This window comes from Balaenoptera acutorostrata, chromosome 1 (genome assembly GCF_949987535.1).
Source record: "Balaenoptera acutorostrata chromosome 1, mBalAcu1.1, whole genome shotgun sequence".
NCBI lineage: Eukaryota > Metazoa > Chordata > Mammalia > Artiodactyla > Balaenopteridae > Balaenoptera > Balaenoptera acutorostrata.
This window is the reverse complement of record NC_080064.1, coordinates 32,566,256-32,590,018: the sequence shown is the minus strand read 5'-3', so window position 1 is coordinate 32,590,018 and position 23,763 is coordinate 32,566,256. Positions and strand designations below refer to the sequence as shown.

General features: G+C 44.6%; 1 protein-coding gene across 5 annotated transcripts; it reads right to left on the bottom strand.

Annotated features, from left to right (window-relative positions):
• Positions 1-309: 309 nt before the first annotated feature.
• Positions 310-21,610, bottom strand: PPIE (peptidylprolyl isomerase E). 5 transcript variants are annotated; one of them, XM_007164716.3, is made up of 10 exons: positions 21,554-21,605; positions 20,407-20,505; positions 18,279-18,322; positions 17,553-17,579; positions 15,997-16,078; positions 15,373-15,473; positions 13,026-13,149; positions 2,574-2,759; positions 1,390-1,532; positions 310-1,214 (listed from the first exon to the last, which is right to left on the bottom strand). In XM_007164716.3, exons 1-10 carry the CDS (start codon positions 21,582-21,584, stop codon positions 1,146-1,148), a joined length of 906 nt encoding a protein of 301 aa, XP_007164778.3. In that variant the 5' UTR covers positions 21,585-21,605; the 3' UTR covers positions 310-1,145. The 5 variants fall into 5 exon arrangements, with proteins under 5 accessions (XP_007164778.3, XP_007164779.3, XP_057407455.1 ...); XM_007164717.3 differs by having other exon boundaries at positions 1,438-1,532; XM_057551472.1 differs by lacking the exons at positions 18,279-18,322; positions 20,407-20,505; positions 21,554-21,605 and having other exon boundaries at positions 17,509-17,565.
• Between the last annotated feature and the right edge of the window lie 2,153 nt (positions 21,611-23,763).

Here is a 23,763-nt window from a genome sequence, read left to right as displayed (position 1 = left end):
AAAGGCTGGGATCACCTGAGGAAAGAGGAATTCTGCCTCCAGACGGCCTTTGGACTCAAGCTTCAACATCAACTATTTCCTGGGGCTCCAGCCTGCTGGCCTGCCCTGCAGCTATCAGACTTCTCAGCCAGCATGACTGCAGAGCCAATTCCGTGAAATAAATCTCTTCTCTATGAACATACACGCACACCCTATTGGTTCTGTTTCTCTGGGAACTCTAATACAGGGACCATACAGTATCTGTCACCAATTACTCAACTCTGTCACTGCAGTGAGCAAGCAGTCACAGACAATATGTAAACAAATGGGTGTGGCTATGACCCAATAAAACTTTATTCACAAAAACAGGTAGTGGGCTGGATTAGACCCAACGGGTTTGCTGACCTCTTGTCTCCTGACAAATAGGTACAGCACCTGGCATGGAGAAGGCATTTTGAGTAATAAAATATCCTTTAAAAAACCTGTAGAATGAAAGTGAGCAAATAAGCAAATGAATCACGGAGACTGAGCAGTACATCCACTGGCTACGAGACTGGCAGAATGATTTGGGAGTGGAGGCACTGTAGATAGGAACTTTTCCACTGTCTTTGATTCCCTGGGGGCCCGGGCGGCCGCCCACCTCAATCTGCCACAAGACATCCAGGCCTTCCGTGATCTCCCCAAATACCACAGTCTTGACAATGGTCTGACAAGGGTATCTGGCTTGAAGATATATCACCCAACATCTCAGGGAATTGTTGGAGGGAAGAAAGAAAAGCTGTGGGGAAGACACTATTTCCTATTCCTTCACCAACCTGTCTCGGGGGACAGTTTAGCTTTAGATGTAACCTCTGACAACTCCCAGGAACTAGCTGGAGGCAGCAGTACAAAAACTAGAATTTATTTTACCAGAAGAAAACGTCTAGGATCCACACAAGTGGGCCCAGGAGAGGCCCTGGACTGGAAAGGGCACGCACAGCCGTCCACGGTGGGGAGGGCAGCACCCTGGCCCACGGCCCCACTTGGGGAAGAGCCAGAGGCGGCCCAGGCCGTGCCTGCAGAGGAGCTGCCCCACGCTGACCCCAAGGAAGGGCCAGGACACAAAGCCCTGCTTGCTGCAAACGGGACACCTTGGCTGCCGGTTCCCCGGGCTGACAGCTCCCCTCTCACACGTACTCCCCACAGTCGGAGATGATGACCTTCTGCTTGGGTTTCCCGTCCTTGCTGCCCTGGGCCTTTGCAGGCAAAACAGAAGAGGAGGAATCAGGGGAGGGAGGGAGGGTGGAAAGGAAAGGGCAGCTCAGGATACCCGCCCCCCAGCAGCAGCCGTGGCCTCTCTCTCCAGGCCCTGGAGCCCCCGCTCCTGCCCTACCACACGGCTGTGCCCCGGGGGCCCGGGCGGCCGCCCACCTCAATCTGCCGCAAGACATCCAGGCCTTCCGTGACCTCCCCAAATACCACGTGCTTGCCGTCCAGCCAATCCGTCTTGTCACATGTCAGGAAGAACTGGGAGCCGTTGGTGTTTGGGCCAGAGTTGGCCATGGAGAGCAGGCCTGGGGGAGAGAACGACCACGTCGGCCCCCTCCACCCTGCTCCCGGCCCTCAGGATGTCTGGGAGTAGAGGGAGGAGCGTAAATGCTGCTGGGAGGGGGAGTGGAATGAGGACCCGGAGCTGACTACTGGCACGATGGAGGCTGCCAGCATCTTTGAGAAGAGTGGCTTCAGTGGACAGGGGGCACTAGAAGTGTGTCTAGAGGGGGACAGAGAGAATGGAAGGCAGGGAGTCTACATAACTTTTTCAAGAAGTTTTGCTTACAAAGGGGACCAGAGGCATGGGTGACAGCTGAGGGGGTACACGAGTCAAAGATTTTTGGTAAGACTGACGCCGCGCACTTTTGTGCTGATGGACTGACCTAGCAGAGCAGGGGAAATGCATTAGACAAGGCTGCAGGGGCACATCCACAGAACCCAGGTTCCGAAGTAGGGGAGAGGAGTAGGGGTCCAGGCCACGAGCAGAGGAAAGACAGCTCAGCCCCTGTACTTGGAGGGAAGTCAGAGCGGGCATGTGTGGACAGATGCAGGAGGCCAAGCATCAGCTGAGGCAGAGGGTGACGTGAAGGCTTTGGGAATGAAGGAAGGGATGGAATTGTTATCTCTGACCAGGACTGAGTGTTAACTAGGGAGCTCTATCTAGTACAGCTGCCGAGGGCCTCCTGCAGAGCTTCGGTCATAAATTTCAGTACAGTTCTGTGTTTTTTCTAGTTGCTGGGGGACCAACCACTGAAATTTTTTACTGGAAGAGTCTGACAGAGCGAGGCGGGTAGTGGGGCTGAGGGAAGACAAGGGCTTACACTGGCCGACCACAGAATGTAAGCTAGGTCGACAGGGAGTGAGGACATGGTGGGGGGACGGGCAGTACATGAATGGAAACAAGCTCACTCTGCTTAGCCAGGCCGAACGCCTCTCCTCTGTTCACTGGGTGGGTCTCCTCCAGCCCCCCAACCTGTCAGCCAGAACCTCAGCCCATCACTCCCCCGACACAGTCATCCTGCCCAGCCCAGCCCACTGATCACCAGCCACTGATCGGGTCCCACCTGGTGCCGTGTGTTTGAGAATAAAGTTTTCATCGTCAAACTTCTTCCCGTAGATGGACTTGCCCCCAGTGCCATTGTGGTTGGTGAAATCGCCGCCCTGGCACATGAACTGGGGGATGATGCGGTGGAAGCTGCTGCCCTTGAAGCCAAAGCCCTTCTCATGGGTGCACAGGCAGCGGAAATTCTCTGGCGCCGAGAAAGGAAAAGGTACCCGGGTTAAAAAACAAACCAATGAAACCTCTAACTAGGCTCTGAAAAACTGTTGTATTTGTTTAATGTTCACATTTTCACTTCAAAATATGACATGCTCATTATAAACCTTTGAGATACTGACATCTTGAAGGATTAGAGGGAATTCTAGTTAAAGAAGGAGTGAACACATGCATTCTAGCTCTGTTCCACACTAAACTGGCAGTAAAGCAATTTTTTAAAAGAAAAACCAAACAGGATCTTAGAAAAATAACACAGGAGCAACTCTTTGTGACTCTGGATTTGGCAATGGTTTCTTTTTTTTTTTTTTATAAATTTATTTATTTGTTTTTGGCTGCGTTGGGTCTTCATTGCTGCACGCGGGCCTCTCATTGCGGTGGCCTCTGCCGCTGCAGAGCACGGGCTCTAGGCATGCAGGCTTCAGCAGTTGTGGCACACGAGCTCAGTAGTTGTGGCTCACGGGCCCCAGAGCACAGGCTCAGCAGTTTTGGTGCACTGGCCTAGTTGCTCTGCAACATGTGGGATCCTCCCGGACCAGGGCTCGAATCCGTGTTCCCTGCACTGCCAGGCGGATTCCCAACCATTGCACCACCAGAGAAGTCCCAGCAATGGTTTCTTAATTGTGATACCGAAAGTGTAGGTAACAAAAGAAAAAATAAGCAAATTAGACTTCATCAAAATGAAAACTTTTGTGCATCAAAGGACACTCTCAACAAAGTAAAAAGGCAACTCAGGGAATGGGAGAAAATATTTGCAAATCATTATCTCTTAAGCATTTAACATCCAGAATATATAATGAACTCCTACAACTCAACAACAAAAAGACAAACAACCCAGTAAATGAATAGGCAAAAGACTTGAATAGACATTCCTCCAAAGAAGATACACAAACGGCTCCTTCCCCTAAGCACATGAAAAGATGCTCCACATCATTAGTCCTTAAGGAAATGCAAATCTAAACCACAATGAGATCCATTTCACATCTACTAGGATGGCTGTAATAAACAGAAAACAAGTTTTGGTGAGGATGTGGAGAAATTAGAACCCTAATACATTGCTGGTGGGAATGTAAAATGGTGTAGCCACTGTAGAAAACAGTTTGGCAGTTCCTCAAAAAGTCAAACTAGAATTACCATATGACACAGCATTTCCACTCTTAGGTAGGCACCCAAAACAATTGAAAACAGGGATTTAAACACATATTTGGGGACTTCCCTGGTGGCGCAGTGGTTAAGAATCTGCCTGCCAATGCAGGGGACACGGGTTCGAGCCTTGGTCCGGGAAGATCGCACATGCCACGGAACAACTAAACCCGTGCGCCACAACTACTGAGCCTGTGCTCTAGAGCCCACGAGCCACAACTACTGAGCCCACGTGCCACAACTACTGAGCCCACATGCCACAACTACTGAAGCCTGCAGCCTAGAGCCCATGCTCTGCAACAAGAGAAGCTACTGCAATGAGAAGCCCATGCACTGCAATGAAGAGCAGCCCCCGCTCGCTGCAACTAGAAAAAGCCCGTGCACAGCAACGAAGACCCAACGCAGCCAAAATAAATAAATATTTATATTAAAAAAAAACACACACACACATATTTGTACACAAACGTTCACAGCAGCATTATTCACAATATCTGGAAAGTGGAAACAACGCTCAAGTGTCCATCAACACATGAACGGATAAACAAAATGTGGACTATCCAGACAATGGAATATTATCCAGTCATAAAAATGAACAAAACATTGATACACAGATGCTAAGTGAAATAAGCCAGACACAAAAGGACAACTACTGTATGATTCCATTTATATGAAATGTCTAGAATAGCAAATTCTGAGAGACAGAGAATAGATTAAATGTTCCAGGGGCTAAGGGGAGAGGAGAATGGGGAGTTGTTGTTTAATGGGTACTGAGTTTCTGTTTGGAGTGGTGAAAAAGTTTTGAAAATAGTGGTGATAGTTGTACAACATTGTGAATGCAATTAATGCCAGTAAATTGTACACTTAAAAAATGGATAAAATGACCAAAAAAAAAAAAAAATAGGAGCAAGAGAAAAGACAAAAGCAACAAAAATCTTTGAAACCGGGCTTCCCTGGTGGCGCAGTGATTGAGAATCTGCCTGCCAATGCAGGGGACACGGGTTCAAGCCCTGGTCTGGGAAGATCCCACATGCCGCAGAGCAACTAGGCCCATGAGCCACAACTACTGAGCCTGCACGTCTGGAGTCTGTGCTCCGCAACAAGAGAGGCCGCGATAGTGAGAGGCCTGCACACCGCGATGAAGAGCAGCCCCCACTTGCCGCAACTAGAGAAAGCCCTCGCACAGAAACGAAGACCCAACACAGCCATAAACAAACAAACAAACAAACAAATAAATAAATAAATAAGAAAAAAAAAAACACAATCCTGATGTCCAGGCCACAGCCCAGACCAACTAAATCAGAATCCCTGGGAGTAAGGCCTGGGCATCAACATTAAAAAAAAAAAAAAAAAATCTTTGAAACCTAGAAGACAAATAGATGAGCCATAACTGATATAGCAGACCTAACAAACCTGAAGCTTAAGTTGGTAAAGCCGAGAGCAATTCGATTTATGCTGCAGAAATGCCAAAAGCTCAGAGACAAGAATGAAGATGGCTCTAAAAACAGTAAGTGTGGTTGAAAGCCTGTTTAAAAAAGTAGCTAGCCTCCAGATCCTCTCTCTTCCCTGGCCCTGGCTGCCGGCTGGAGGTCTACCTTCTGGTATGTTAAAGCAGAGGGCCTATGCTCTGGGATGCACTACACATAGCCAAGGGCTGAGGTACCATAATGACAAACGGAGATCAAGTGAAGTTTATATACTGTTCCCAGCCCCCCAACCATGATGGCAAAGAGCTGGAAACAGGACCACTAGCAAGAGACTAGAGTCTTCTCTGTGGACTCTGCTTTGTCCAAGAGACTACAACTCAGGAATACTTACCATCCAGGGTCCAAGAGAGAGAGAGAATCACCTTGCAGTGGAAGCCTCAGTCAGCAAGCCTTACCGATATCTAGGGAGTTTCCAAGCAGATTTTTAGCGCCCTAGTCTTAAAGGCATCTAATGTGAAAAGCAAAGACCAAAACAAGCAAACAGACCAATAACAAACAAAGCAAAAACAAAATTTTAAAACTCCGAAAAAAGTAACCTGAAACATAAGCTGTATAGGAAAAAGAAGCTTTAGTAATCTCCCAAGATGAAATGGCAGTACATGCATGAAATAAGCACAGGATGCTATGAAAAAGGACATTTAGGAAGGTTCCAGAATGAGAGAAGAGAGAAATCAGAAGGGACAAATGCAAAGAAATAATCCAAGGAAATTTTCCCAAACCAAAAGATAGGACTGCCCTGATAGATGGGTGTGGTGTGCGGAATAATGGCTCCCCAAAGATATCTATGTCCCAATCCCTGGAACCTGAGACTATGTTATGCTGTACACAGCAAAAGGTACTTTGCAGATGTGATTAAGATTATGGATGTTGAGATGGGGAGAGTAGCCTAGATTATCCAGGTGGGCCTAATACAATCACAACCTTTCCCATCTGTAGTCAGAAAGAGAGTTAGAAGTGGATGGAAGAGGAGGCAGGAGAGAATCGAAACATGAGAGGGACTGGATCTACCACTGTTGGCTGCGATGATAGAAGAAGGGGACCACAAGCCTCTAGAAGCTGGGAACAGCCCTCAGCTGGCAGCCCACATGGAAATGGGTACCTCAGTCTACAGATGCAGGAAACTGAATTCTGCCAACAACCTCACTGTCTCTGGAAACAGATCCACCCCTAGAGCTTCCAGCAAGGAACGCAGCAACCCAGCCATCATCTTCATTTTAGCCTGGTGAGACCTGTGTTGGAATTCTGGCCTTCATAACAGTTAATAAATTTATGTTCTTGTAAGCTGCTAAGTCTGTGATAATTTGTTACAGCAGCAAGAGAAAACTAACACAATAGGGCCCACTGAATATCCAGCATGATGAATGGAAGGAGATCTACTCCAAAGGCACACCGTTTCAGAACACAGGACAAAGAGACCCTCCAAGCCTCTGGACCAGTGTTATCTAACAGCCATTAAGCATTTGGATAGTGTAATTGAGGAAGTGAATTTTAATTTTATTTAACTTGAATTAATTTAAACTTAAATAGTCACACGTGGCTAGTGGCTACCATACTGAACAGCTCAGCTCTAGGCAGAAAATTTTAAAAAGGTTTTGTATAAAGGACCAAGAATCAGAATATTAGACTCCTCTACAATTTGACAACCAAACCATCAAGTGGGAAAGTAGATATTTTCACACATCAGTCTCAAAAAACTTACCCTCCAAGCTCTTTTCTCCAGAAGCTACAGAAGTATGTCTTCTACCGAAACAAGAGAATAGACCAAAAAAGACAACAGAGGTTCCAACATAAGCGAAAATAGGAGATCCCATGACAATAGCTATGCAGTGGCGCCTGGAAAGCAACTGGTCCAGGCCAGAGGAGGTCAGAAGGCTCCAAGGAGGAACAGTGAAATTGACAGAATATCTGATGTATTTGAACATGATGAGAGATTTATATAAGCAGGAGAATTTCAGAGAGACTCAGGAATATATGCACAGAAGACTAAGCAAATGTGAAAACAAGACAATTATGAATTCCAGGGAAAACAAAGTACTCTGTATGAAAGGAAGTTATCACAGTATGATGCTTACACAGTTAGAATAACCTATGACCTCAACAAAATTATGGTAACAATGTAAGGAGGATGAAGGAGCAGGGAATGTGATTTAAAAAGCTAATTCCTTATCTTCTGAAGTGGGAAGCCAATAGATGTCTAAAATGAAAAAAACCCAGAAAGTAGCAACATAAATCTGTTATCTACCAACATGGAGGTAAAAACCTAAAGAATCAGCTAAGAGTTGAAATTGGCTGCCTCTGAGAAGCAGCAAAGGGGGGGATGGGGCAGGATGGGAGGACAGCATGGGGGCACTGCTGTTTTTCAAAACAAGCTTTGTGGAATTAACATTCTAAACTATATGTCTATATAATAAAATTTAGATTAAAAGAAGAATAAATAGAAGTCAGTATTTAGCAAATGAAAAATACTCAAGAAACTTAGTTAACAGTAGTTACTTCTGAAGAGTAGGACTACATGTGGAGAAGAAAGAAAGACTTAGGTTTTCAATTCATTGCCTTCAATATTGTTGGAATATATTTATGTGAGTATACTTTTTTTTTTAAACCATGAATACACATTTACTTGTATTAAAGAAAAAACTATTATTAAAAAGTAGTGAGCAGAAGCAAGAAAAACTACAATCCTGCAGCCTGTGGACCAAAACCCACAGTTACAGAAAGACAGAGAAGATGAAAAGGCAGAGGGCTATGTACCAGATGAAGGAACAAGAAAAAACCCCAGAAAAACAACTAAATGAAGTGGAGATAGGCAACCTTCCAGAGAAAGAATTCAGAATAATGATAGTGAAGATGATCCAGGACCTCAGAATAAGAATGGAGGCAAAGATTGAGAAGATGCAAGAAGTGATTAACAAAGACCTAGAAGAATTAAAGAACAAACAAACAGAGATGACCAATACAATAACTGAAATGAAAACTACACTAGAAGGAATCAATAGCAAGATAACTGAGGCAGAAGAACGGATAAGTGACCTGGAAGACAGAATGGTGGAATTCACTGCTGTGGAACAGACTAAAGAAAAAAGAATGAAAAGAAATGAAGACAGCCTAAGAGACCTCTGGGACAACATTAAACGCAACAACATTCGCATTATAGGGGTCCCAGAAGGAGAAGAGAGAGAGAAAGGACCAGAGAAAATATTTGAAGAGATTATAGTCAAAAACTTCCCTAACATGGGAAAGGAAATAGCCACCCAAGTCCAGGAAGCACAGAGAGTCCCATACAGGATAAACCCAAGGAGAAACACGCCGAGACACATAGTAATCAAAGTGGCAAAAATTAAAGACAAAGAAAAATTATTGAAAGCAGCAAGGGAAAAACGACAAATAACATACAAGGGAACTCCCATAAGGTTAACAGCTGATTTCTCAGCAGAAACTCTGCAAGCCAGAAGGGAGTGGCATGATATACTTAAAGTGATGAAAGGGAAGAACCTACAACCAAGATTACTCTACCCAGCAAGGATCTCATTTAGATTTGATGGAGAAATCAAAAGCTTTACAGACAAGCAAAAGCTAAGAGAATTCAGCACCACCAAACCAGCTCTACAACAAATGTGAAAGGAACTTCTCTAAGTGGGAAACACAAGAGAAGAAAAGGACCTACAAAAACAAACCCAAAACAATTAAGAAAATGGTCATAGGAACATACATATCGATAATTACCTTAAACGTGAATGGATTAAATGCCCTAACCAAAAGACATAGACTGGCTGAATGGATACAAAAACAAGACCCATATATATGCTGTCTACAAGAGACCCACTTTAGACCTAGGGACACATACAGACTGAAAGTGAGGGGATGGAAAAAGATATTCCATGCAAATGGAAATCAAAAGAAAGCTGGAGTAGTTATACTCATATCAGATAAAATAGACTTTAAAATAAAGAATGTTACAAGAGACAAGGAAGGACACTACATAATGATCAAGGGATCAATCCAAGAAGAAAATATAACAATTATAAATATATATGCACCCAACATAGGAGCACCTCAATACATAAGGCAACTGCTAACAGCTATAAAAGAGGAAATCGACAGTAACACAATCATAGTGGGGGACTTTAACACCTCACTTACACCAATGGACAGATCATCCAAAATGAAAATAAATAAGGAAACAGAAGCTTTAAATGACACAATAGACCAGTTAGAGTTAATTGATATATATAGGACATTCCATCCAAAAACAGCAGATTACACGTTCTTCTCAAGTGTGCACGGAACATTCTCCAGGATAGATCACATCTTGGGTTACAAATCAAGCCTCAGTAAATTTAAGAAAATTGAAATCATATCAAGCATCTTTTCTGACCACAACGCTATGAGATTAGAAATGAATTACAGGGAAAAAAACGTAAAAAAGACAAACACATGGAGGCTAAACAATACGTTACTAAATAACCAAGAGATCACTGAAGAAATCAAAGAGGAAATGAAAAAAATACCTAGAGACAAATGACAATGAAAACACGACGACCCAAAGCCTATGGGATGCAGCGAAAGCCGTTCTAAGAGGGAAGTTTATAGCTATACAAGCCTACCTAAAGAAACAAGAAAAATCTCAAGTAAACAATCTAACCTTACACCTAAAGAAACTAGAGAAAGAAGAACAAACAAAACCCAAAGTTAGCAGAAGGAAAGAAATCATAAAGATCAGAGCAGAAATAAATGAAATAGAAACAAAGAAAACAATAGCAAAGATCAATAAAACTAAAAGTTGGTTCTTTGAGAAGATAAACAAAATTGATAAGCCATTAGCCAGACTCATCAAGAAAAAGAGGGAGAGGACTCAAATCAATAAAATCAGAAATGAAAAAGGAGAAGTTACAACAGACACCGCAGAAATACAAAGCATCCTAAGAGACTACTACAAGCAACTCTATGCCAATAAAATGGACAACCTGGAAGAAATGGACAAATTTTTAGAAATGTATAACCTTCCAAGACTGAACCAGGAAGAAACAGAAAATATGAACAGACCAATCACAAGTAATGAAATTGAAACTGTGATTAAAAATCTTCCAACAAACAAAAGTCCAGGACCAGATGGCCTCACAGGTGAATTCTATCAAACATTTAGAGAAGAGCTAACACCCATTCTTCTCAAACTCTTCCAAAAAATTGCAGAGGAAGGAACACTCCCAAACTCGTTCTATGAGGCCACCATCACCCTGATACCAAAACCAGACAAAGACACTACAAAAAAGAAAATTACAGACCAATATCACTGATGAATATAGATGCAAAAATCCTCAACAAAATACTAGCAAACAGAATTCAACAACACATTAAAAGGATCATACACCACGATCAAGTGGGATTTATCCCAGGGATGCAAGGATTCTTCAATATACACAAATCAATCAATATGATACACCATATTAACAAATTGAAGAATAAAAACCATATGATCATCTCAATCGATGCAGAAAAAGCTTTTGACAAAATTCAACACCCATTTATGATAAAAACTCTCCAGAAAGTGGGCATAGAGGGAACCTACCTCAACATAATAAAGGCCATATATGACAAACCCACAGCAAACATCATTCTCAATGGTGAAAAACTGAAAGCATTTCCTCTAAGATCAGGAACGAGACAAGGATGTCCACTCTCACCACTATTATTCAACATAGTTCTGGAAGTCCTGGCCATGGCAATCAGAGAAGAAAAAGAAATAAAAGGAATCCAAATTGGAAAAGAAGAAGTAAAACTGTCACTGTTTGCGGATGACATGATACTATACATAGAGAATCCTAAAACTGCCACCAGAAAACTGCTAGAGCTAATTAATGAATATGGTAAAGTTGCAGGATACAAAATGAATGCACAGAAATCTCTTGCATTCCTATACACTAATGATGAAAAATCTGAAAGAGAAATTATGGAAACACTCCCATTTACCACTGCAACAAAAAGAATAAAATACCTAGGAATAAACCTACCTAAGGAGACAAAAGACCTGTATGCAGAAAACTATAAGACGCTGATGAAAGAAATTAAAGATGCTACAAACAGATGGAGAGATATACCATGTTCTTGGATTGGAAGAATCAACATTGTGAAAATGACTATACTACCCAAAGCAATCTACAGATTCAATGCAATCCCTATCAAATTACCAATGGCATTTTTTACGGAGCTAGAACAAATCATCTTAAAATTTGTATGGAGACACAAAAGACCCCGAATAGCCAAAGCAGTATTGAGGCAAAAAAATGGAGCTGGAGGAATCAGACTCCCTGACTTCAGACTATACTACAAAGCTACAGTAATCAAGACAATATGGTACTGGCACAAAAACAGAAACATAGATCAATGGAACAAGATAGAAAGCCCAGAGATTAACCCACGCACCTATGGTCAACTAATCTATGACAAAGGAGGCAAAGATATACAATAGAGAAAAGACAGTCTCTTCAATAAGTGGTGCTGGGAAAACTGGACAGCTACATGTAAAAGAATGAAATTAGAATACTCCCTAACACCATACACAAAAATAAACTCAAAATGGATTAGAGACCTAAATATAAGACTGGACACTATAAAACTCTTAGAGGAAAACATAGGAAGAACACTCTTTGACATAAATCACAGCAAATCTTTTTTGATCCACCTCCTAGAGTAATGGAAATAAAAACAAAAATAAACAAATGGGACCTAAAAAAAAAAAAAAAAAAGTAGTAAACCAGGGACTGCCCTGGTGGCACAGTGGTAAGAATCCATCTGCCAGGCTTCCCTGGTGGCGCAGTGGTTGAGAATCTGCCTGCTAATGCAGGGGACACGGGTTCGAGCCCTGGTCTGGGAAGATCCCACATGCCGCAGAGCAACTAGGCCCGTGAGCCACAACTACTGAGCCTGCGTGTCTGGAGCCTGTGCTCCGCAACAAGAGAGGCCACGATAGTGAGAGGCCCGCGCACTGCGATGAAGAGTGGCCCCTGCTTGCTGCAACTAGAGAAAGCCCTCGCACAGAAACGAAGACCCAACACAGCCAAAAATAAATAAATAAATACATACATACATACATACATTTATATAAAAAAAAGAATCCACCTGCCAATGCAGGGGACATGGTTTCGAGCCCTGGTCTGGGAAGATCCCACATGTTGTGGAGCAACTAAGCCCGTGCACCACAACTACTGAGCCCACATGCTACAACTACTGAAGCCCGCGTGCCTAGAGCCCGTGTTCCGCAACCAGAGAAGCCACCGCAATGAGATGCCCGGGCACCGCAATGAAGAGTAGCCCCTGCTTGCCCTGCTCGCTGCAACTAGAGAAAGCCCGCGTGCAGCAATGAAGACCCAACGCAGCCAAAAATAAATAAATAAAATAAATAAATTTATATTAAAAAAAAGTAGTAAACCAGCACCTCTAAAGCTTCAAAAATGCATGCTCTGACTCATCTGTTAATAGATCCCAGGATCTGAGATGCCGCAAATCAACTCAGGTCAGAAACAACGTCAAGGACACAAGAACTAAGGCACTGAGAACCTTGGAAAGGCTCACTGCTCAGCTCCCAGCTTCCCGGCCATCCTGACCGGAGTCCTACTCACCTGCTGTCATGGGAACGATGTCTGAACGCAGGAGCATCTGGATGCGGCCTGCTGGCTTGTTCCCAATCTTGATGTCCATGTACACCTGAGGGTTTGACCGGGCCTTTTTTACAGCGGGCTCTCCCTAGATGCAGGAGAAATGGCCAGGTTAGAGAGAACAGCCTGACTCCCCGACTAGGAGAGCGAGTGTTCTTCTGAAGACACCCCAGAACCCACTGCAGCGAGCGGGCTGAGCAAGGCACCGACAGGGAAGGCCTTGGGTCCTGATGGGGCTGCAGAAGGCGGAGGCCACGGCCACAGCCCCCAGCTGGACACCCAGTGACAGGAGACCTCAGCACCCTCTACCCGGAGCCCCACCCCTCAGGCATTTTATCTCATCTCACTGCCTCAGACACGTCAGCTCGCTTCGCCTTCACCCTCCCCTGCAGTCACAGAACAATGCTTTTCTGGCCCAAAACACACAACTCTCAACAACTTCAACCCCAGTTCAAGCCCACCCACCCTAGTCAGTTAAACAGACCCATTTCTGCAACACCACCCCCTTCCTCTATGCTTGGTCCTGCATATCCACAGGCTGGCTGCAGTGGAAGCAAGGAGGGCCTAAGTGTTCAGAATGGAGGTGGTTGGGACCTTGCTTTATACTCCAAGTAGACGAGGCTGGGCAGAGGAGATATTTATTACAGCTGTCACATTTGCTCCAAAGAGAAAACTCAAGTGTTCTTGTTTGTGCTTCAGTTTAACAAACCCGCTGAGGTATCACGCTGGGCACTGAGGATACTGTGACTATTATTTGCTGTTAACAACAGTAGTAGCATAGTTGTAACAGCAAATACTCACATAGCACTTGCCATGTACAGGGTACTATTCTGAACGTTTTAGGTAATCAGCTCATTTAATCTTTACAACCACCTGTGAGATCAGTGCTACCATCATTCCCATTTCATAGATGGGGAAACTGAGGTGCAGTGAAGTTCAGTAACTTGCCCAAGGTCACAGAGGTGCTAAGTGGTAAGGCTGGAATTCACACCTAAGCCCCTCCACCCCGCAACCAAGTCCATGTTCTTAATCACATTACCCCACCTCACATTCCACATTTTTATTAACACGGCCTTTATTAATATGAGGCCCCTATCCTCACAGAATTTACTGAGTAGAAAGGGAAAGGCAATAAGCACTTGCATAGCCTTTACAAAAGCAAAGACATACAGAGAAATACAAAGACTGGTTTTACCAAGAGCGTAAAGTGGGGACTGCAAGGTGAGAGGTGGGCAGGGTCAAGGTCGGGAGAGTCCCCCACGACTTTATCTCCCGGGACAGGTGATGGGCAGCCACTGAAAAGTTCTCAGCAGGAGAGTCAGATGATCCATGATATGCTTTAAAAAGATCATTCTAGCTGCCTTTATGAAAGATGGGAGGAGAGCAAGACTGCAGCCAGAAGGCTAGTTAGGAAGCTATTGCAATTATCCAAATGAGACAAGAAGTTACATTGGGACGATGGAGTAATCAGGGGAGGATGGATTCAAGGAAGATTTAAGAGAAAAACTTGGCAGAATATGATGTTCTGGCTCTATTTTAAAGAGGGGTCTAGAGTGACCTAGGGTTACTCCACTGACTGTGAGGGCCATTTATGTGCTCTGCTTTGCATCTGGATTTCTGGCTTAGGTCAATGTGGATGGATGGTGGCAAGCTGGTGAGTTTGAGAACACAGGAAGAACAGGATTAGAGAAGGGAGGGCGAGACTTGCAGCAGAAACGTCTGAAGCTCAGGACTAGAAACAGAGGCCAGGAAAGTCAACAGCACAGGAGAGTGACTGCCACTGTTCTGGAGGAGAGGGGAGAGGGCTGCTGTGAGTCAAGAAATTCAGAAGAACAACGTTTACAAGAAGGGGAGAGGCAGCCTGAGAGGCAATGGTTAGAGAGGTACGCCGAGAATCAGGAGGAAGTGCCAAGGCGGGTTCTCTGAAAGGAAGAACCTCAAACCTGTGCCCAGGCTGCCGGGAAGGTACCCCCACCCAGCCCTGCCTCCCCTGCATCAGGACAGGAAGCTCCAGTGAAGGGGGCACTGATGAGGAGGGCTGCAGTGGTGCGCTCACCACCCCTCCTCACCTCAGGCTTCCTCCTCGTCGGCGGCAATCACAGAACAGAACCCGAGCAGAGCTGAGAAGCTCCTCGTGCAGAGCACAAGGACAAGAGGCCTAAAGCTTCCCTTTACTTCACTCATTAGCACCTCCACCAAAACACTACAAGTTCATTTTTCATTCTCTCTGCTTTTGTATATATGTTTGCAAATTTCCATAAAAACCTAAAAAATGAAGTCTCCTGTGGGAAGTGCCAGCCTTCAATCTCACCTCCTGAGTTTCCACTTTGGGAGGCTCTGACCCTTCTTCCTCTTTATTTTCCTCAAGAGTCTTCCCAGAAAACTTCTTCAACCAGTCGTCATCGGACCAAACTGAAAGAGGCAGGCAAATGAGAACAAATTCGAGCTATCAGCCAGCTGCTAAGTAGCTGCTTTGGTCAGCAAAGCAGAACATACTCTGTGGCCCTCTCGGCCAGAGGACTGCACTTTGGGAACTCCCACGGGTAAGGAAAGTTCCCACCTTTCAGGGACTGCCAGCCCTGAAGCCCGGCTCTTAGCAGGACTAAGTGAAAAAGCTATGCCCCAGGGACAGGTGCAGCCTTTGCCAGTCCCAGCCCTTGACGGAACCTGCCAGGAGTGTTCAGAAAACAGGGACAGGTAAGAGATCAGGCTGGGTTTCTCTCATAAAGCAAACAATTACCCTGGCTTGGCTGAGAAGCTCAAACTCTTTTTATTTCCCGACAAAGGTGGCACATGTCCTTCGCCAATGTAAACCATGCTATACTCCTGTCCACCAGAGTAGCATTCAGCTCCCACTTGCAAGCAAATCGGGACAGAAAGGCAACCAAGGCCAAACTGGACGATGTGATGGGGAATCTGTATTGCTCCCACTCGCCTGGTCTGGAAGAGCCTTCCTTAATCCTCATGGGTTTTGCCAAATTGACACGAATTGTCCGTCCAAAGAGCTCAGATTCATTCTGAAAAGATTGAAAATCCAGCTGCTTAAACTCTGTTAGGTTAAAACAAAGTCAGACAGCTTTCCATATCCTTCTGAAAAATCCAAGACAGGCTCATGACTTGTTCTCCCTTAATCCCTGAGCCCCTAGCACCCAAGCTATGCACCTGCTGCAAAGCAGCCTGTAGGTTGCAGGGAATTTCCTCCCTGGAGCCATCACATACCTCCTTTCTTTCTTTTCTTTTTTTTTTTAAAAGTTGAAGCATAGTTGATTTACGATGTTTCAGGTGCACAGCAAAGTGATTCAGTTATACTTTACATATATATGTGTGTGTATATATACACACACACACACACACACACACACACACACACACATATATATACATGTATATATATATATTCTTTTTCAGACTCTTTTCCATTGTAGATTATTATAAGATATTGAATATGGTTCCTTGTGTTATATAGTAGGTCCTTGTTGTACATCTATTTTATATATAGTAGCGTGTATCTGACCTTTCTTTCAATACCACCAATGACCTGTGCTTCCAAAGGTGACTCTGGGTTCAGAGCACTCTGAAATTACAAGGATAAATGCAGTTTCCAAGTACCCGAGTTCACCTTCAAAAGTCAAGATCAGCTTTAAGTGGTGAGAAATGATCTCTCTCTCTCTCTCTCTCTGAGAGATGAGGAATATGTTTGGTGAATGGGAAACAGAGAACAGGAATAAAGGAAAACCTTATTATCCTAAGGTAATTGGTACCAGGAAAGGTCACTTAATGTGAATTCACTTACGGCAGTGAAGAAAATTTCATGGTAAAAAGTGAAGGGAAAAAAGATTGATTGGGAATTTACTGTGATGAAACTAAAAATAATGAAAATAAATTTCTTATAGTTAAAATTCAGGTTTAATTTGATTTATGTGCTAATTTATAGGACAAAGATGTAATGGATGCTGATTAATCTGTAGTATTTTTCCAACAAAATATTATCAACATTATGATATTTTTGCATTTCTTATCTGATGTGAAAATCATAAGCACCTTGAAGAGGGAATACATACTCAAGAGCTACATCGTTTTCCCCAAGGAGTTCTCCAGGCTATTCCAATCATTTGCATCAGTAGCATAACCTATCTTTATCCTTGTCGAATTTCTCTTCTTAATTGTTAACGGGTCTAACACTTCATGAAATCCTGCCTCTTTTGTAAAGTATGCAACTTCATTGTGCAATCAATTTGCATTGTGTTTGCAATTTCCTATCCTAGACACGGGCAGCCAGTGAGAGACTGGTCAACAAGGATGGTTAGCATTTACAATATTATCAAATTGATCAAAAGCGATCAATTCACAGTGAATATTTTCACATGATGATAATCTGTACTTCCCCATGCAACCTTGTAACTTTGGAGGTTCAGCAAACTCATGTATGAATAAGTGCCCTCTGTACCAGCAAAAAGCAACTTCTGTAAGAAGGAGGATTCCTAGCCATACCATGTTGTCGATAGCTGCTGCAGCATCCTGCCAAGGAAAGACAAGGTACAAGTTTAGGCTTGCAATATATGTGGAACCTAGAAAATGGTACAGATGAACCGGTTTGCAGGGCAGAAATTGAGACACAGAAGTAGAGAAAAAATGTATGGACACCAAGGGGGGAAAGCAGCGGGGAGTGGTGGTGGTGGTGGGATGAATTGGGAGATTGGGATGGACATGTATACACTGATGTGTATAAAATGGATGACTAATAAGAACCTGCTGTATAGAAAATAATAATAATAATAATTTATTAAAAAAAAAAGTTTAGGCTTGCAGTCAAATGCTTCTTGTGGTGTCTAAACATACTCAGTAGCCAAAAAAAAAACACAACCTAACAGGAAAAGGTCTATTTATACTCCTTGCCCAGGTTGTATGTGTCTAACAAAGTGCACTTCCTGTGTGACTTCAGCTATTGGCTATTTAGTGGAAGACAAAGAAATAATCACCAGTGCCACAAGAGCTCTGCAAAGCAAGAGGCGCAGGATCTGGCAGGTCTGCGATGTTAACCACAGCCTACAGTTTGATTAAGTGAGGGAAACTTTCCTTCAAATAGCACTTCTTATCTCTCTGGAAGCATCAGCACGAGGCCCCAAAACCCAACCAAATGGAGAACAGCTCCCTTTGTAATCAGTAACAATAATAACACAAGCCAAAGACTTAACATAGGTAACAGAATTTTCTCACCTCTGCCAACTCAAATTCAACAAAAGCAAATCCTCGATGCTTTTCTGAAAAAAGGCAAACAAAGCCAAGCAATTATCATGTGGGGCAATGGGAAGAAGCAGGTGGTCACAAGGAAAGTGAAGTCAGTTGCATGCCTTATCCATTCATTCGAAATTCTACACAATAACTATTTAGGAAGAAGGAATCTTACTCTTTGATTCTTTCTAGTTTAAATAACATTTCAAGCAATATTAAACTGTTTTGTAGTGAACATAGCTGAATAATCAACTATAGTTTTAATCTCTAAAAGCAGCATTCAATTCTTTTACCAAAGCCAAATTAAAACCTTAACCTTTGCGTGCAGGAGCTAGAAAAATGAAGTCATTTAACCTATCAATTATTCATTCCAAGCATACATTTTGAACATCAACCGTGCATAAACCATGAATCCTAAAACCTGGGTAAGGACGCTGTCTTTATCCTCAACAAAACGCTAATCTAAGCAGAAAGGCCAAGTGCACAACAACACTAGTTTAATTAACCAATTAACCTTAGAGAGTCAATATAACCTTATCATTTTTATAACATATAAAGATCCCAGGGAGGTTAAAATTATATGCAAGGTTGATGATAGAGCTGAAACGCACAACTCGACTCGGGACTCAGTAGAGCATAGGTTGCTAAAACCTCAAAACACGTCTTAGGACTTAATGAAGCTCAGGTTCTTTTGTCTTGGCCCAGAAAGAATTCAGTGAGAAGCAAAGTGACAGGCAAGAAGTGATTTATTAGTATAGGACACTTGTGAGAGATACAAGGGGGCAGGAAAGAGAGTGCCCCACAGAGAACTCAGTGGGCTACATACAGTTTTATAATTAAAGGAAAAGTGGGGAGGGGGAGAAGACCACCTTCTTCTTCATTCTTCAAGTCTTCCATAAGTAACTCCTCCTACAGGTTGGGCAAGGGAGTTTTTGACCCTATCTGGTCCAACCTGGACTGTCATGGCGCTATGGAAATGAGCAAAAAGGCTGCAATATACACTAAAATATGGTAAATCACCTCAGGTTTCAGCATAATGTCACCTTTCCCCTATGTTTTTGTTTTTAGTGTGTGCAGAGAAGCATGTCCTAGGGATAATTAACTTACTGATCTCAACCAGCAGGATGCAGGCATCACTGACTTGATGTATAGTTTTGTTGTTAAGCAAGCCTGCTTGGTTTCACGAGTTAAGCAAGCCTGCTTGGTTTTGTCGCTAAGCAAGCCTGCTTTCTTTTTTTTTTTTTTAAAGATTTATTGATTGCTATGTTGGGTCTTCGTTTCTGTGCTAGGGCTTTCTCTAGTTGTGGCAAGCGGGGGCCACTCTTCATCGCGGTGCGCGGGCCTCTCACTATCGTGGCCTCTCTTGTTGCGGAGCACAGGCTGCAGATGCACAGGCTCAGTAGTTGTGGCTCATGGGCCTAGCCGCTCCGTGGCATATGGGATCTTCCCAGACCAGGGCTCGAACCCGTGTCCCCTGCATTAGCAGGCAGATTCTCAACCACTGCGCCACCAGGGAAGCCCCAAGCCTGCTTTCTTGAGTGATCATTAACTTACAGGGGTCTCCCAAAGTTCCCTCTCTATCTATGATCCCCTAGTGGGATTTCTAAACTAGCTGCGTACTCTATCCCTATCAGAGCTGGGCCTAAAACTCCAATCTTAAAAATGACAACAAAGGTTAAAATAGAAAACTGAACTACAACTGTGATACTAATTGATAGAAAGCTTACCCCCAGGTACACAGAGGCTAAGGCCCCACTGTTGAAGCTGGGCTTTCCTGCTACCCTGTTTAATAGCACAGCCGCCAAGAAGGGAGCAGGTGCGGTAGAGTGCCTGGCAGGTAGTTCGAAACAACAGATCTCCGTGTAGCTCAAAACCTATCTTCCTACTGGTTAACTGAAAAGTTTGTCTTTGCTCAAATGCAACAGATGGGACTCTCTGCAAAGCATGTTACAGCTCACAACCACAAGCCTCAGAACAGTCCTTCTGCATCAAGATCACTGTCATGTTGCCCAATGCATATTTAGAATGCACTGTGATATGACTTAAAAAAATTTTTTTAAGTTCTTTTCCTTGCAGGAGGATTCTGAGCAGGCGAGACAATAAAAAGACTTACCCGTTTCATAATCCAGAGGAATCTGGATATCTGTGATGTCTCCAAAAGGGATAAAAGCAGCATGAAGAACTTTGTCATCCACCTCCTCTGCCAGCCCACCTGCAAAGAAGCCAAGGGCCTTCTGAGACACTGTCCTCTATTCTCTCAAGACCCCGCCCATCTTGAGAAGTCCCTGCTGTAAAGTTAGCATGCTACCACCAAGGGGAGGGGTCTTTCCATCCAGTCCTTTGGGTTCATAAACATCCCCCTCATATGCTCCCTCACACCTACTTATGATGCAAACCCCTCTCTTCACCCTTCTTTCAGACCCTCATCTAGCCCCAGGATTACTGCAATAGCTTCATAACTGACCTTCCTCTCCTCCACAAAGCCAACCAGAAAGATCCCGGGAACGTGCAGATTTTAACCCATCACTTCCCTGGTTAAGCTACTTCAAACGTTTCCCACTGTCCTAATGATAAAGTATAAACTTAGCAGTATACACAAGGCTGTTCATAAGCCCCTGCCCACCTCTTCAGCCTCTTTCCCTTTGCTTCCCCGCAAAATGATATACTTGCCTCCAAGTGTCAGGCTATTTTACACCTTTGGGATTTTGCTCCCTTTCAGTAAACACACTTGCTTCTACTTCGGCTACCTGGCTAACTCCGGCTCATCTGCGGCGTCACCGCATCCTCAAAGCTTGCTCTCACCTCTCCAGACGGAGGAGTCACTTCTCCCCGCACCCAGGCCCATATCACCAGTGTCCGTCCCCACCAAAGCGCTCATCAAACTGTGCTATTGAGGTTATTCCCATTTTTAGCCGGCTAGTCTGGGAACTCTTTTGCTTAGGGCAACAGCGGGGGCTGAGCCCTCACTGCTGTGAACATGAAGTGAATGGGCGCGAGGATTCAGAGGTCCCTAATATTCCTCCACCACTGCCCCAGGCCCAGGAGGTGAAGAGATTCCTGTTAGAGCTTGGCGGACTTGGAAAGAGCTGCAATGACCGTTACGTCTCAGGCTCACACCCTGAGGCCAAGCAATACAGCCAAAGATACGGCCTAGACAGCTGCTCGCCGCCCTCCGCACCCGGAGACCTGTCCAGCTCCACGCCACGACCCACTAGCGGCCCGGTTCGCCCAAACTCCACCCAGAGCCCACGCCTGCTCACCCACGTACAGCACTCGCTTGGTAGTAGCCATCTTGCTCCCGCACTCTTCCGCCGGAAGCCTACGCTCAGCCCGCCCCCTTCTCCAAGGCCCCGCCCCCGGGTACCGCTCTCGCAGACCCCGCCCACTCCCGCTTAGGCCGAGCCCGCCTCCGGCTCCGTTTGAGCGGCGGGCGCCAAGCAGGTGTATCTCGGTGGGTGAACAGACATGGTCCCGGCGCTGCCCGTGTTCCGTCGTGCTGAAAACAATCCTCTGAGGAGTCAGCCGGGGTCCGCAAGTAATAAACTACCAACAAACTACGGTCCGCGGGCCATCCCGCCCGTCTGTTTTTGGACAACCCGGGAGCTACGAATGGTTTTTACATTTTTAAAGAGCTGGAAAAAAAAAAAAAAAGGTAAGAAAAAGAAACGAAACACGAATAATATTTCGTGACACGTGAAAATTATATGTAATTCAATTTTCATTTTAAAAATTCCAAAAAAATTTTATTGGAATCCAGTCTTGCTCATTCCTTTTTGTATTGATCTGTGGGTGCTTTCAGGATGCAAGGGCAAACCCAGGGCCTACACAGCTTGAAATATTTACCATCTGGCTCTTTGGGAAAAGCGTTTGCTGACTCTTGGAATAAATCAACTAATACATAAATCACTGATTGACTTAAGTGGTACAAAATAATGGGGCCACTTATTTTAGATACAGTAGTTGGTTAAGACCTCCCTGAGGCCACATTTAAGCTGAAACCTGGAGGAAGAGGAGCCAGAGAGAGGATGGAGCAGGGAAAAGGGTTTCAGGGAGAGGAGACAACTTCTGTGGGTTAAAGGAACTGAAAGGCCAGGTGTGGGAGTTGGGGAGGGGAAGGGCATGAAACATCAGGCAGGAAAGGTGGGCGGGGGCTGCTTGATGCAGGGCCCTGTAAACCATGTGGAGGATTTGGGGGCTTTGAGAAGCTACTGAAGGTTGTGATGGGGAGTTACATGGTCACATTTATGTTTTAAAAAAGTGCTCTGGGGGACTTCCCTTGTGGTCCAGTGGTTAAGAATTCACCTTCCAATGCAGGGGACACGGCTTCAAACAAAGAGCCTGCGCCGCAACACAGAGCCCGTGTGCCACAACGAAAGATCCCGCATACCACAACTAAGACCCGACGCAGCCAAATAAATAAATAATAAATAAAAAAATAAAACTGTGCTCTGACCACTATGCCCAGAATGATTTGGATGGAAACCTGGAGACCAGGAGGTTAATGCAGTCGAGACTAAGGAAGAGTTGATGGTGGCTCTCTCCCTCCGGTCCGCCCTCTGACTTGTTCCCAGGATGATCTTTCTTCAGAACAAACCTCAACTCTCTAGAGTTCCCTTCTTAAATCAGTGCTGCTGATGACAAGGCTCCTAGAGCCCTTCACAAGGGGCCCTGGCCATGTCAAGTCAAGCCCTACCAACACAGAAGCCCTGGCCCTTACCATGTGCTTGATTCTCTTGCCTCTGCCTCTGCTCATTTGGTTCTCTCCTTTCTCTGTCTGGAGGCATCCACCTGTCCTTGTTGGAGGTCCTGTTTACCCCTCAGAGAGGTGCCATGGCCTCAAAGTCCAACAGTTGACTGAAACACACCCTGTGACTGTAGTCATGTGTGTGTCTGTCTCCCTCTTTGACAACAAGGCCTGTGCTGCTGTGTTCCCAGAGCTAAGCAGTGGATGCACACACAGCCAACCTCAGCATCCTCAGGCCAAACCAGAGGGGTACCGCTCATAGAAGTGAGGCTGTGAGATTTGATTACAAGATCCCCTTGTGAACCTGTCACTACTCCAGACCAACAAGGTCTCTCTTGAGAGGAACCTGACCAGGTGTCCTTTATGTGGATGTGGTATAATATATATATATTTGGTCTTTGTCCCCAGCACCTAGCACAGAGCCCCTAAAACCCCTGAAATTTCCTGAATGATAGGAGGGGCTTTTTGTTGTTGTTGTTGTTAATAAATTTATTTATTTATTTATTTTTGGCTGCGTTGGGTCTTCATTGCTGCTCACGGGCTTTCTCTAGTTGTGGTGAGCGGGGGCTACTCTTTGCTGCAGTGCGCGGACTTCTCATTGCAGTGGCTTCTCGTTGTGGAGCACAGGCTCTAGGCACGCAGGCTTCAGCAGTTGTGGCACGCAGGTTCAGTAGTTGTGGCTCGCAGGCTCTGGAGCACAGGCTCAGTAGCTGTGGCGCATGGGCT

Excerpts from the sequence above, each read along its gene's own strand:
- PPIE (XM_007164716.3), bottom strand. The coding sequence starts at position 21,584 with ATGGCTACTACCAAGCGAGTGCTGTACGTGG. Across the intron at positions 20,506-21,553 it reads CAAGCGAGTGCTGTACGTGG|GTGGGCTGGCAGAGGAGGTG; the intron begins GTGAGCAGGCGT and ends GCTTCTTTGCAG. Across the intron at positions 16,079-17,552 it reads CAGCAGCTATCGACAACATG|AATGAATCTGAGCTCTTTGG; the intron begins GTATGGCTAGGA and ends CAATCTTTTCAG.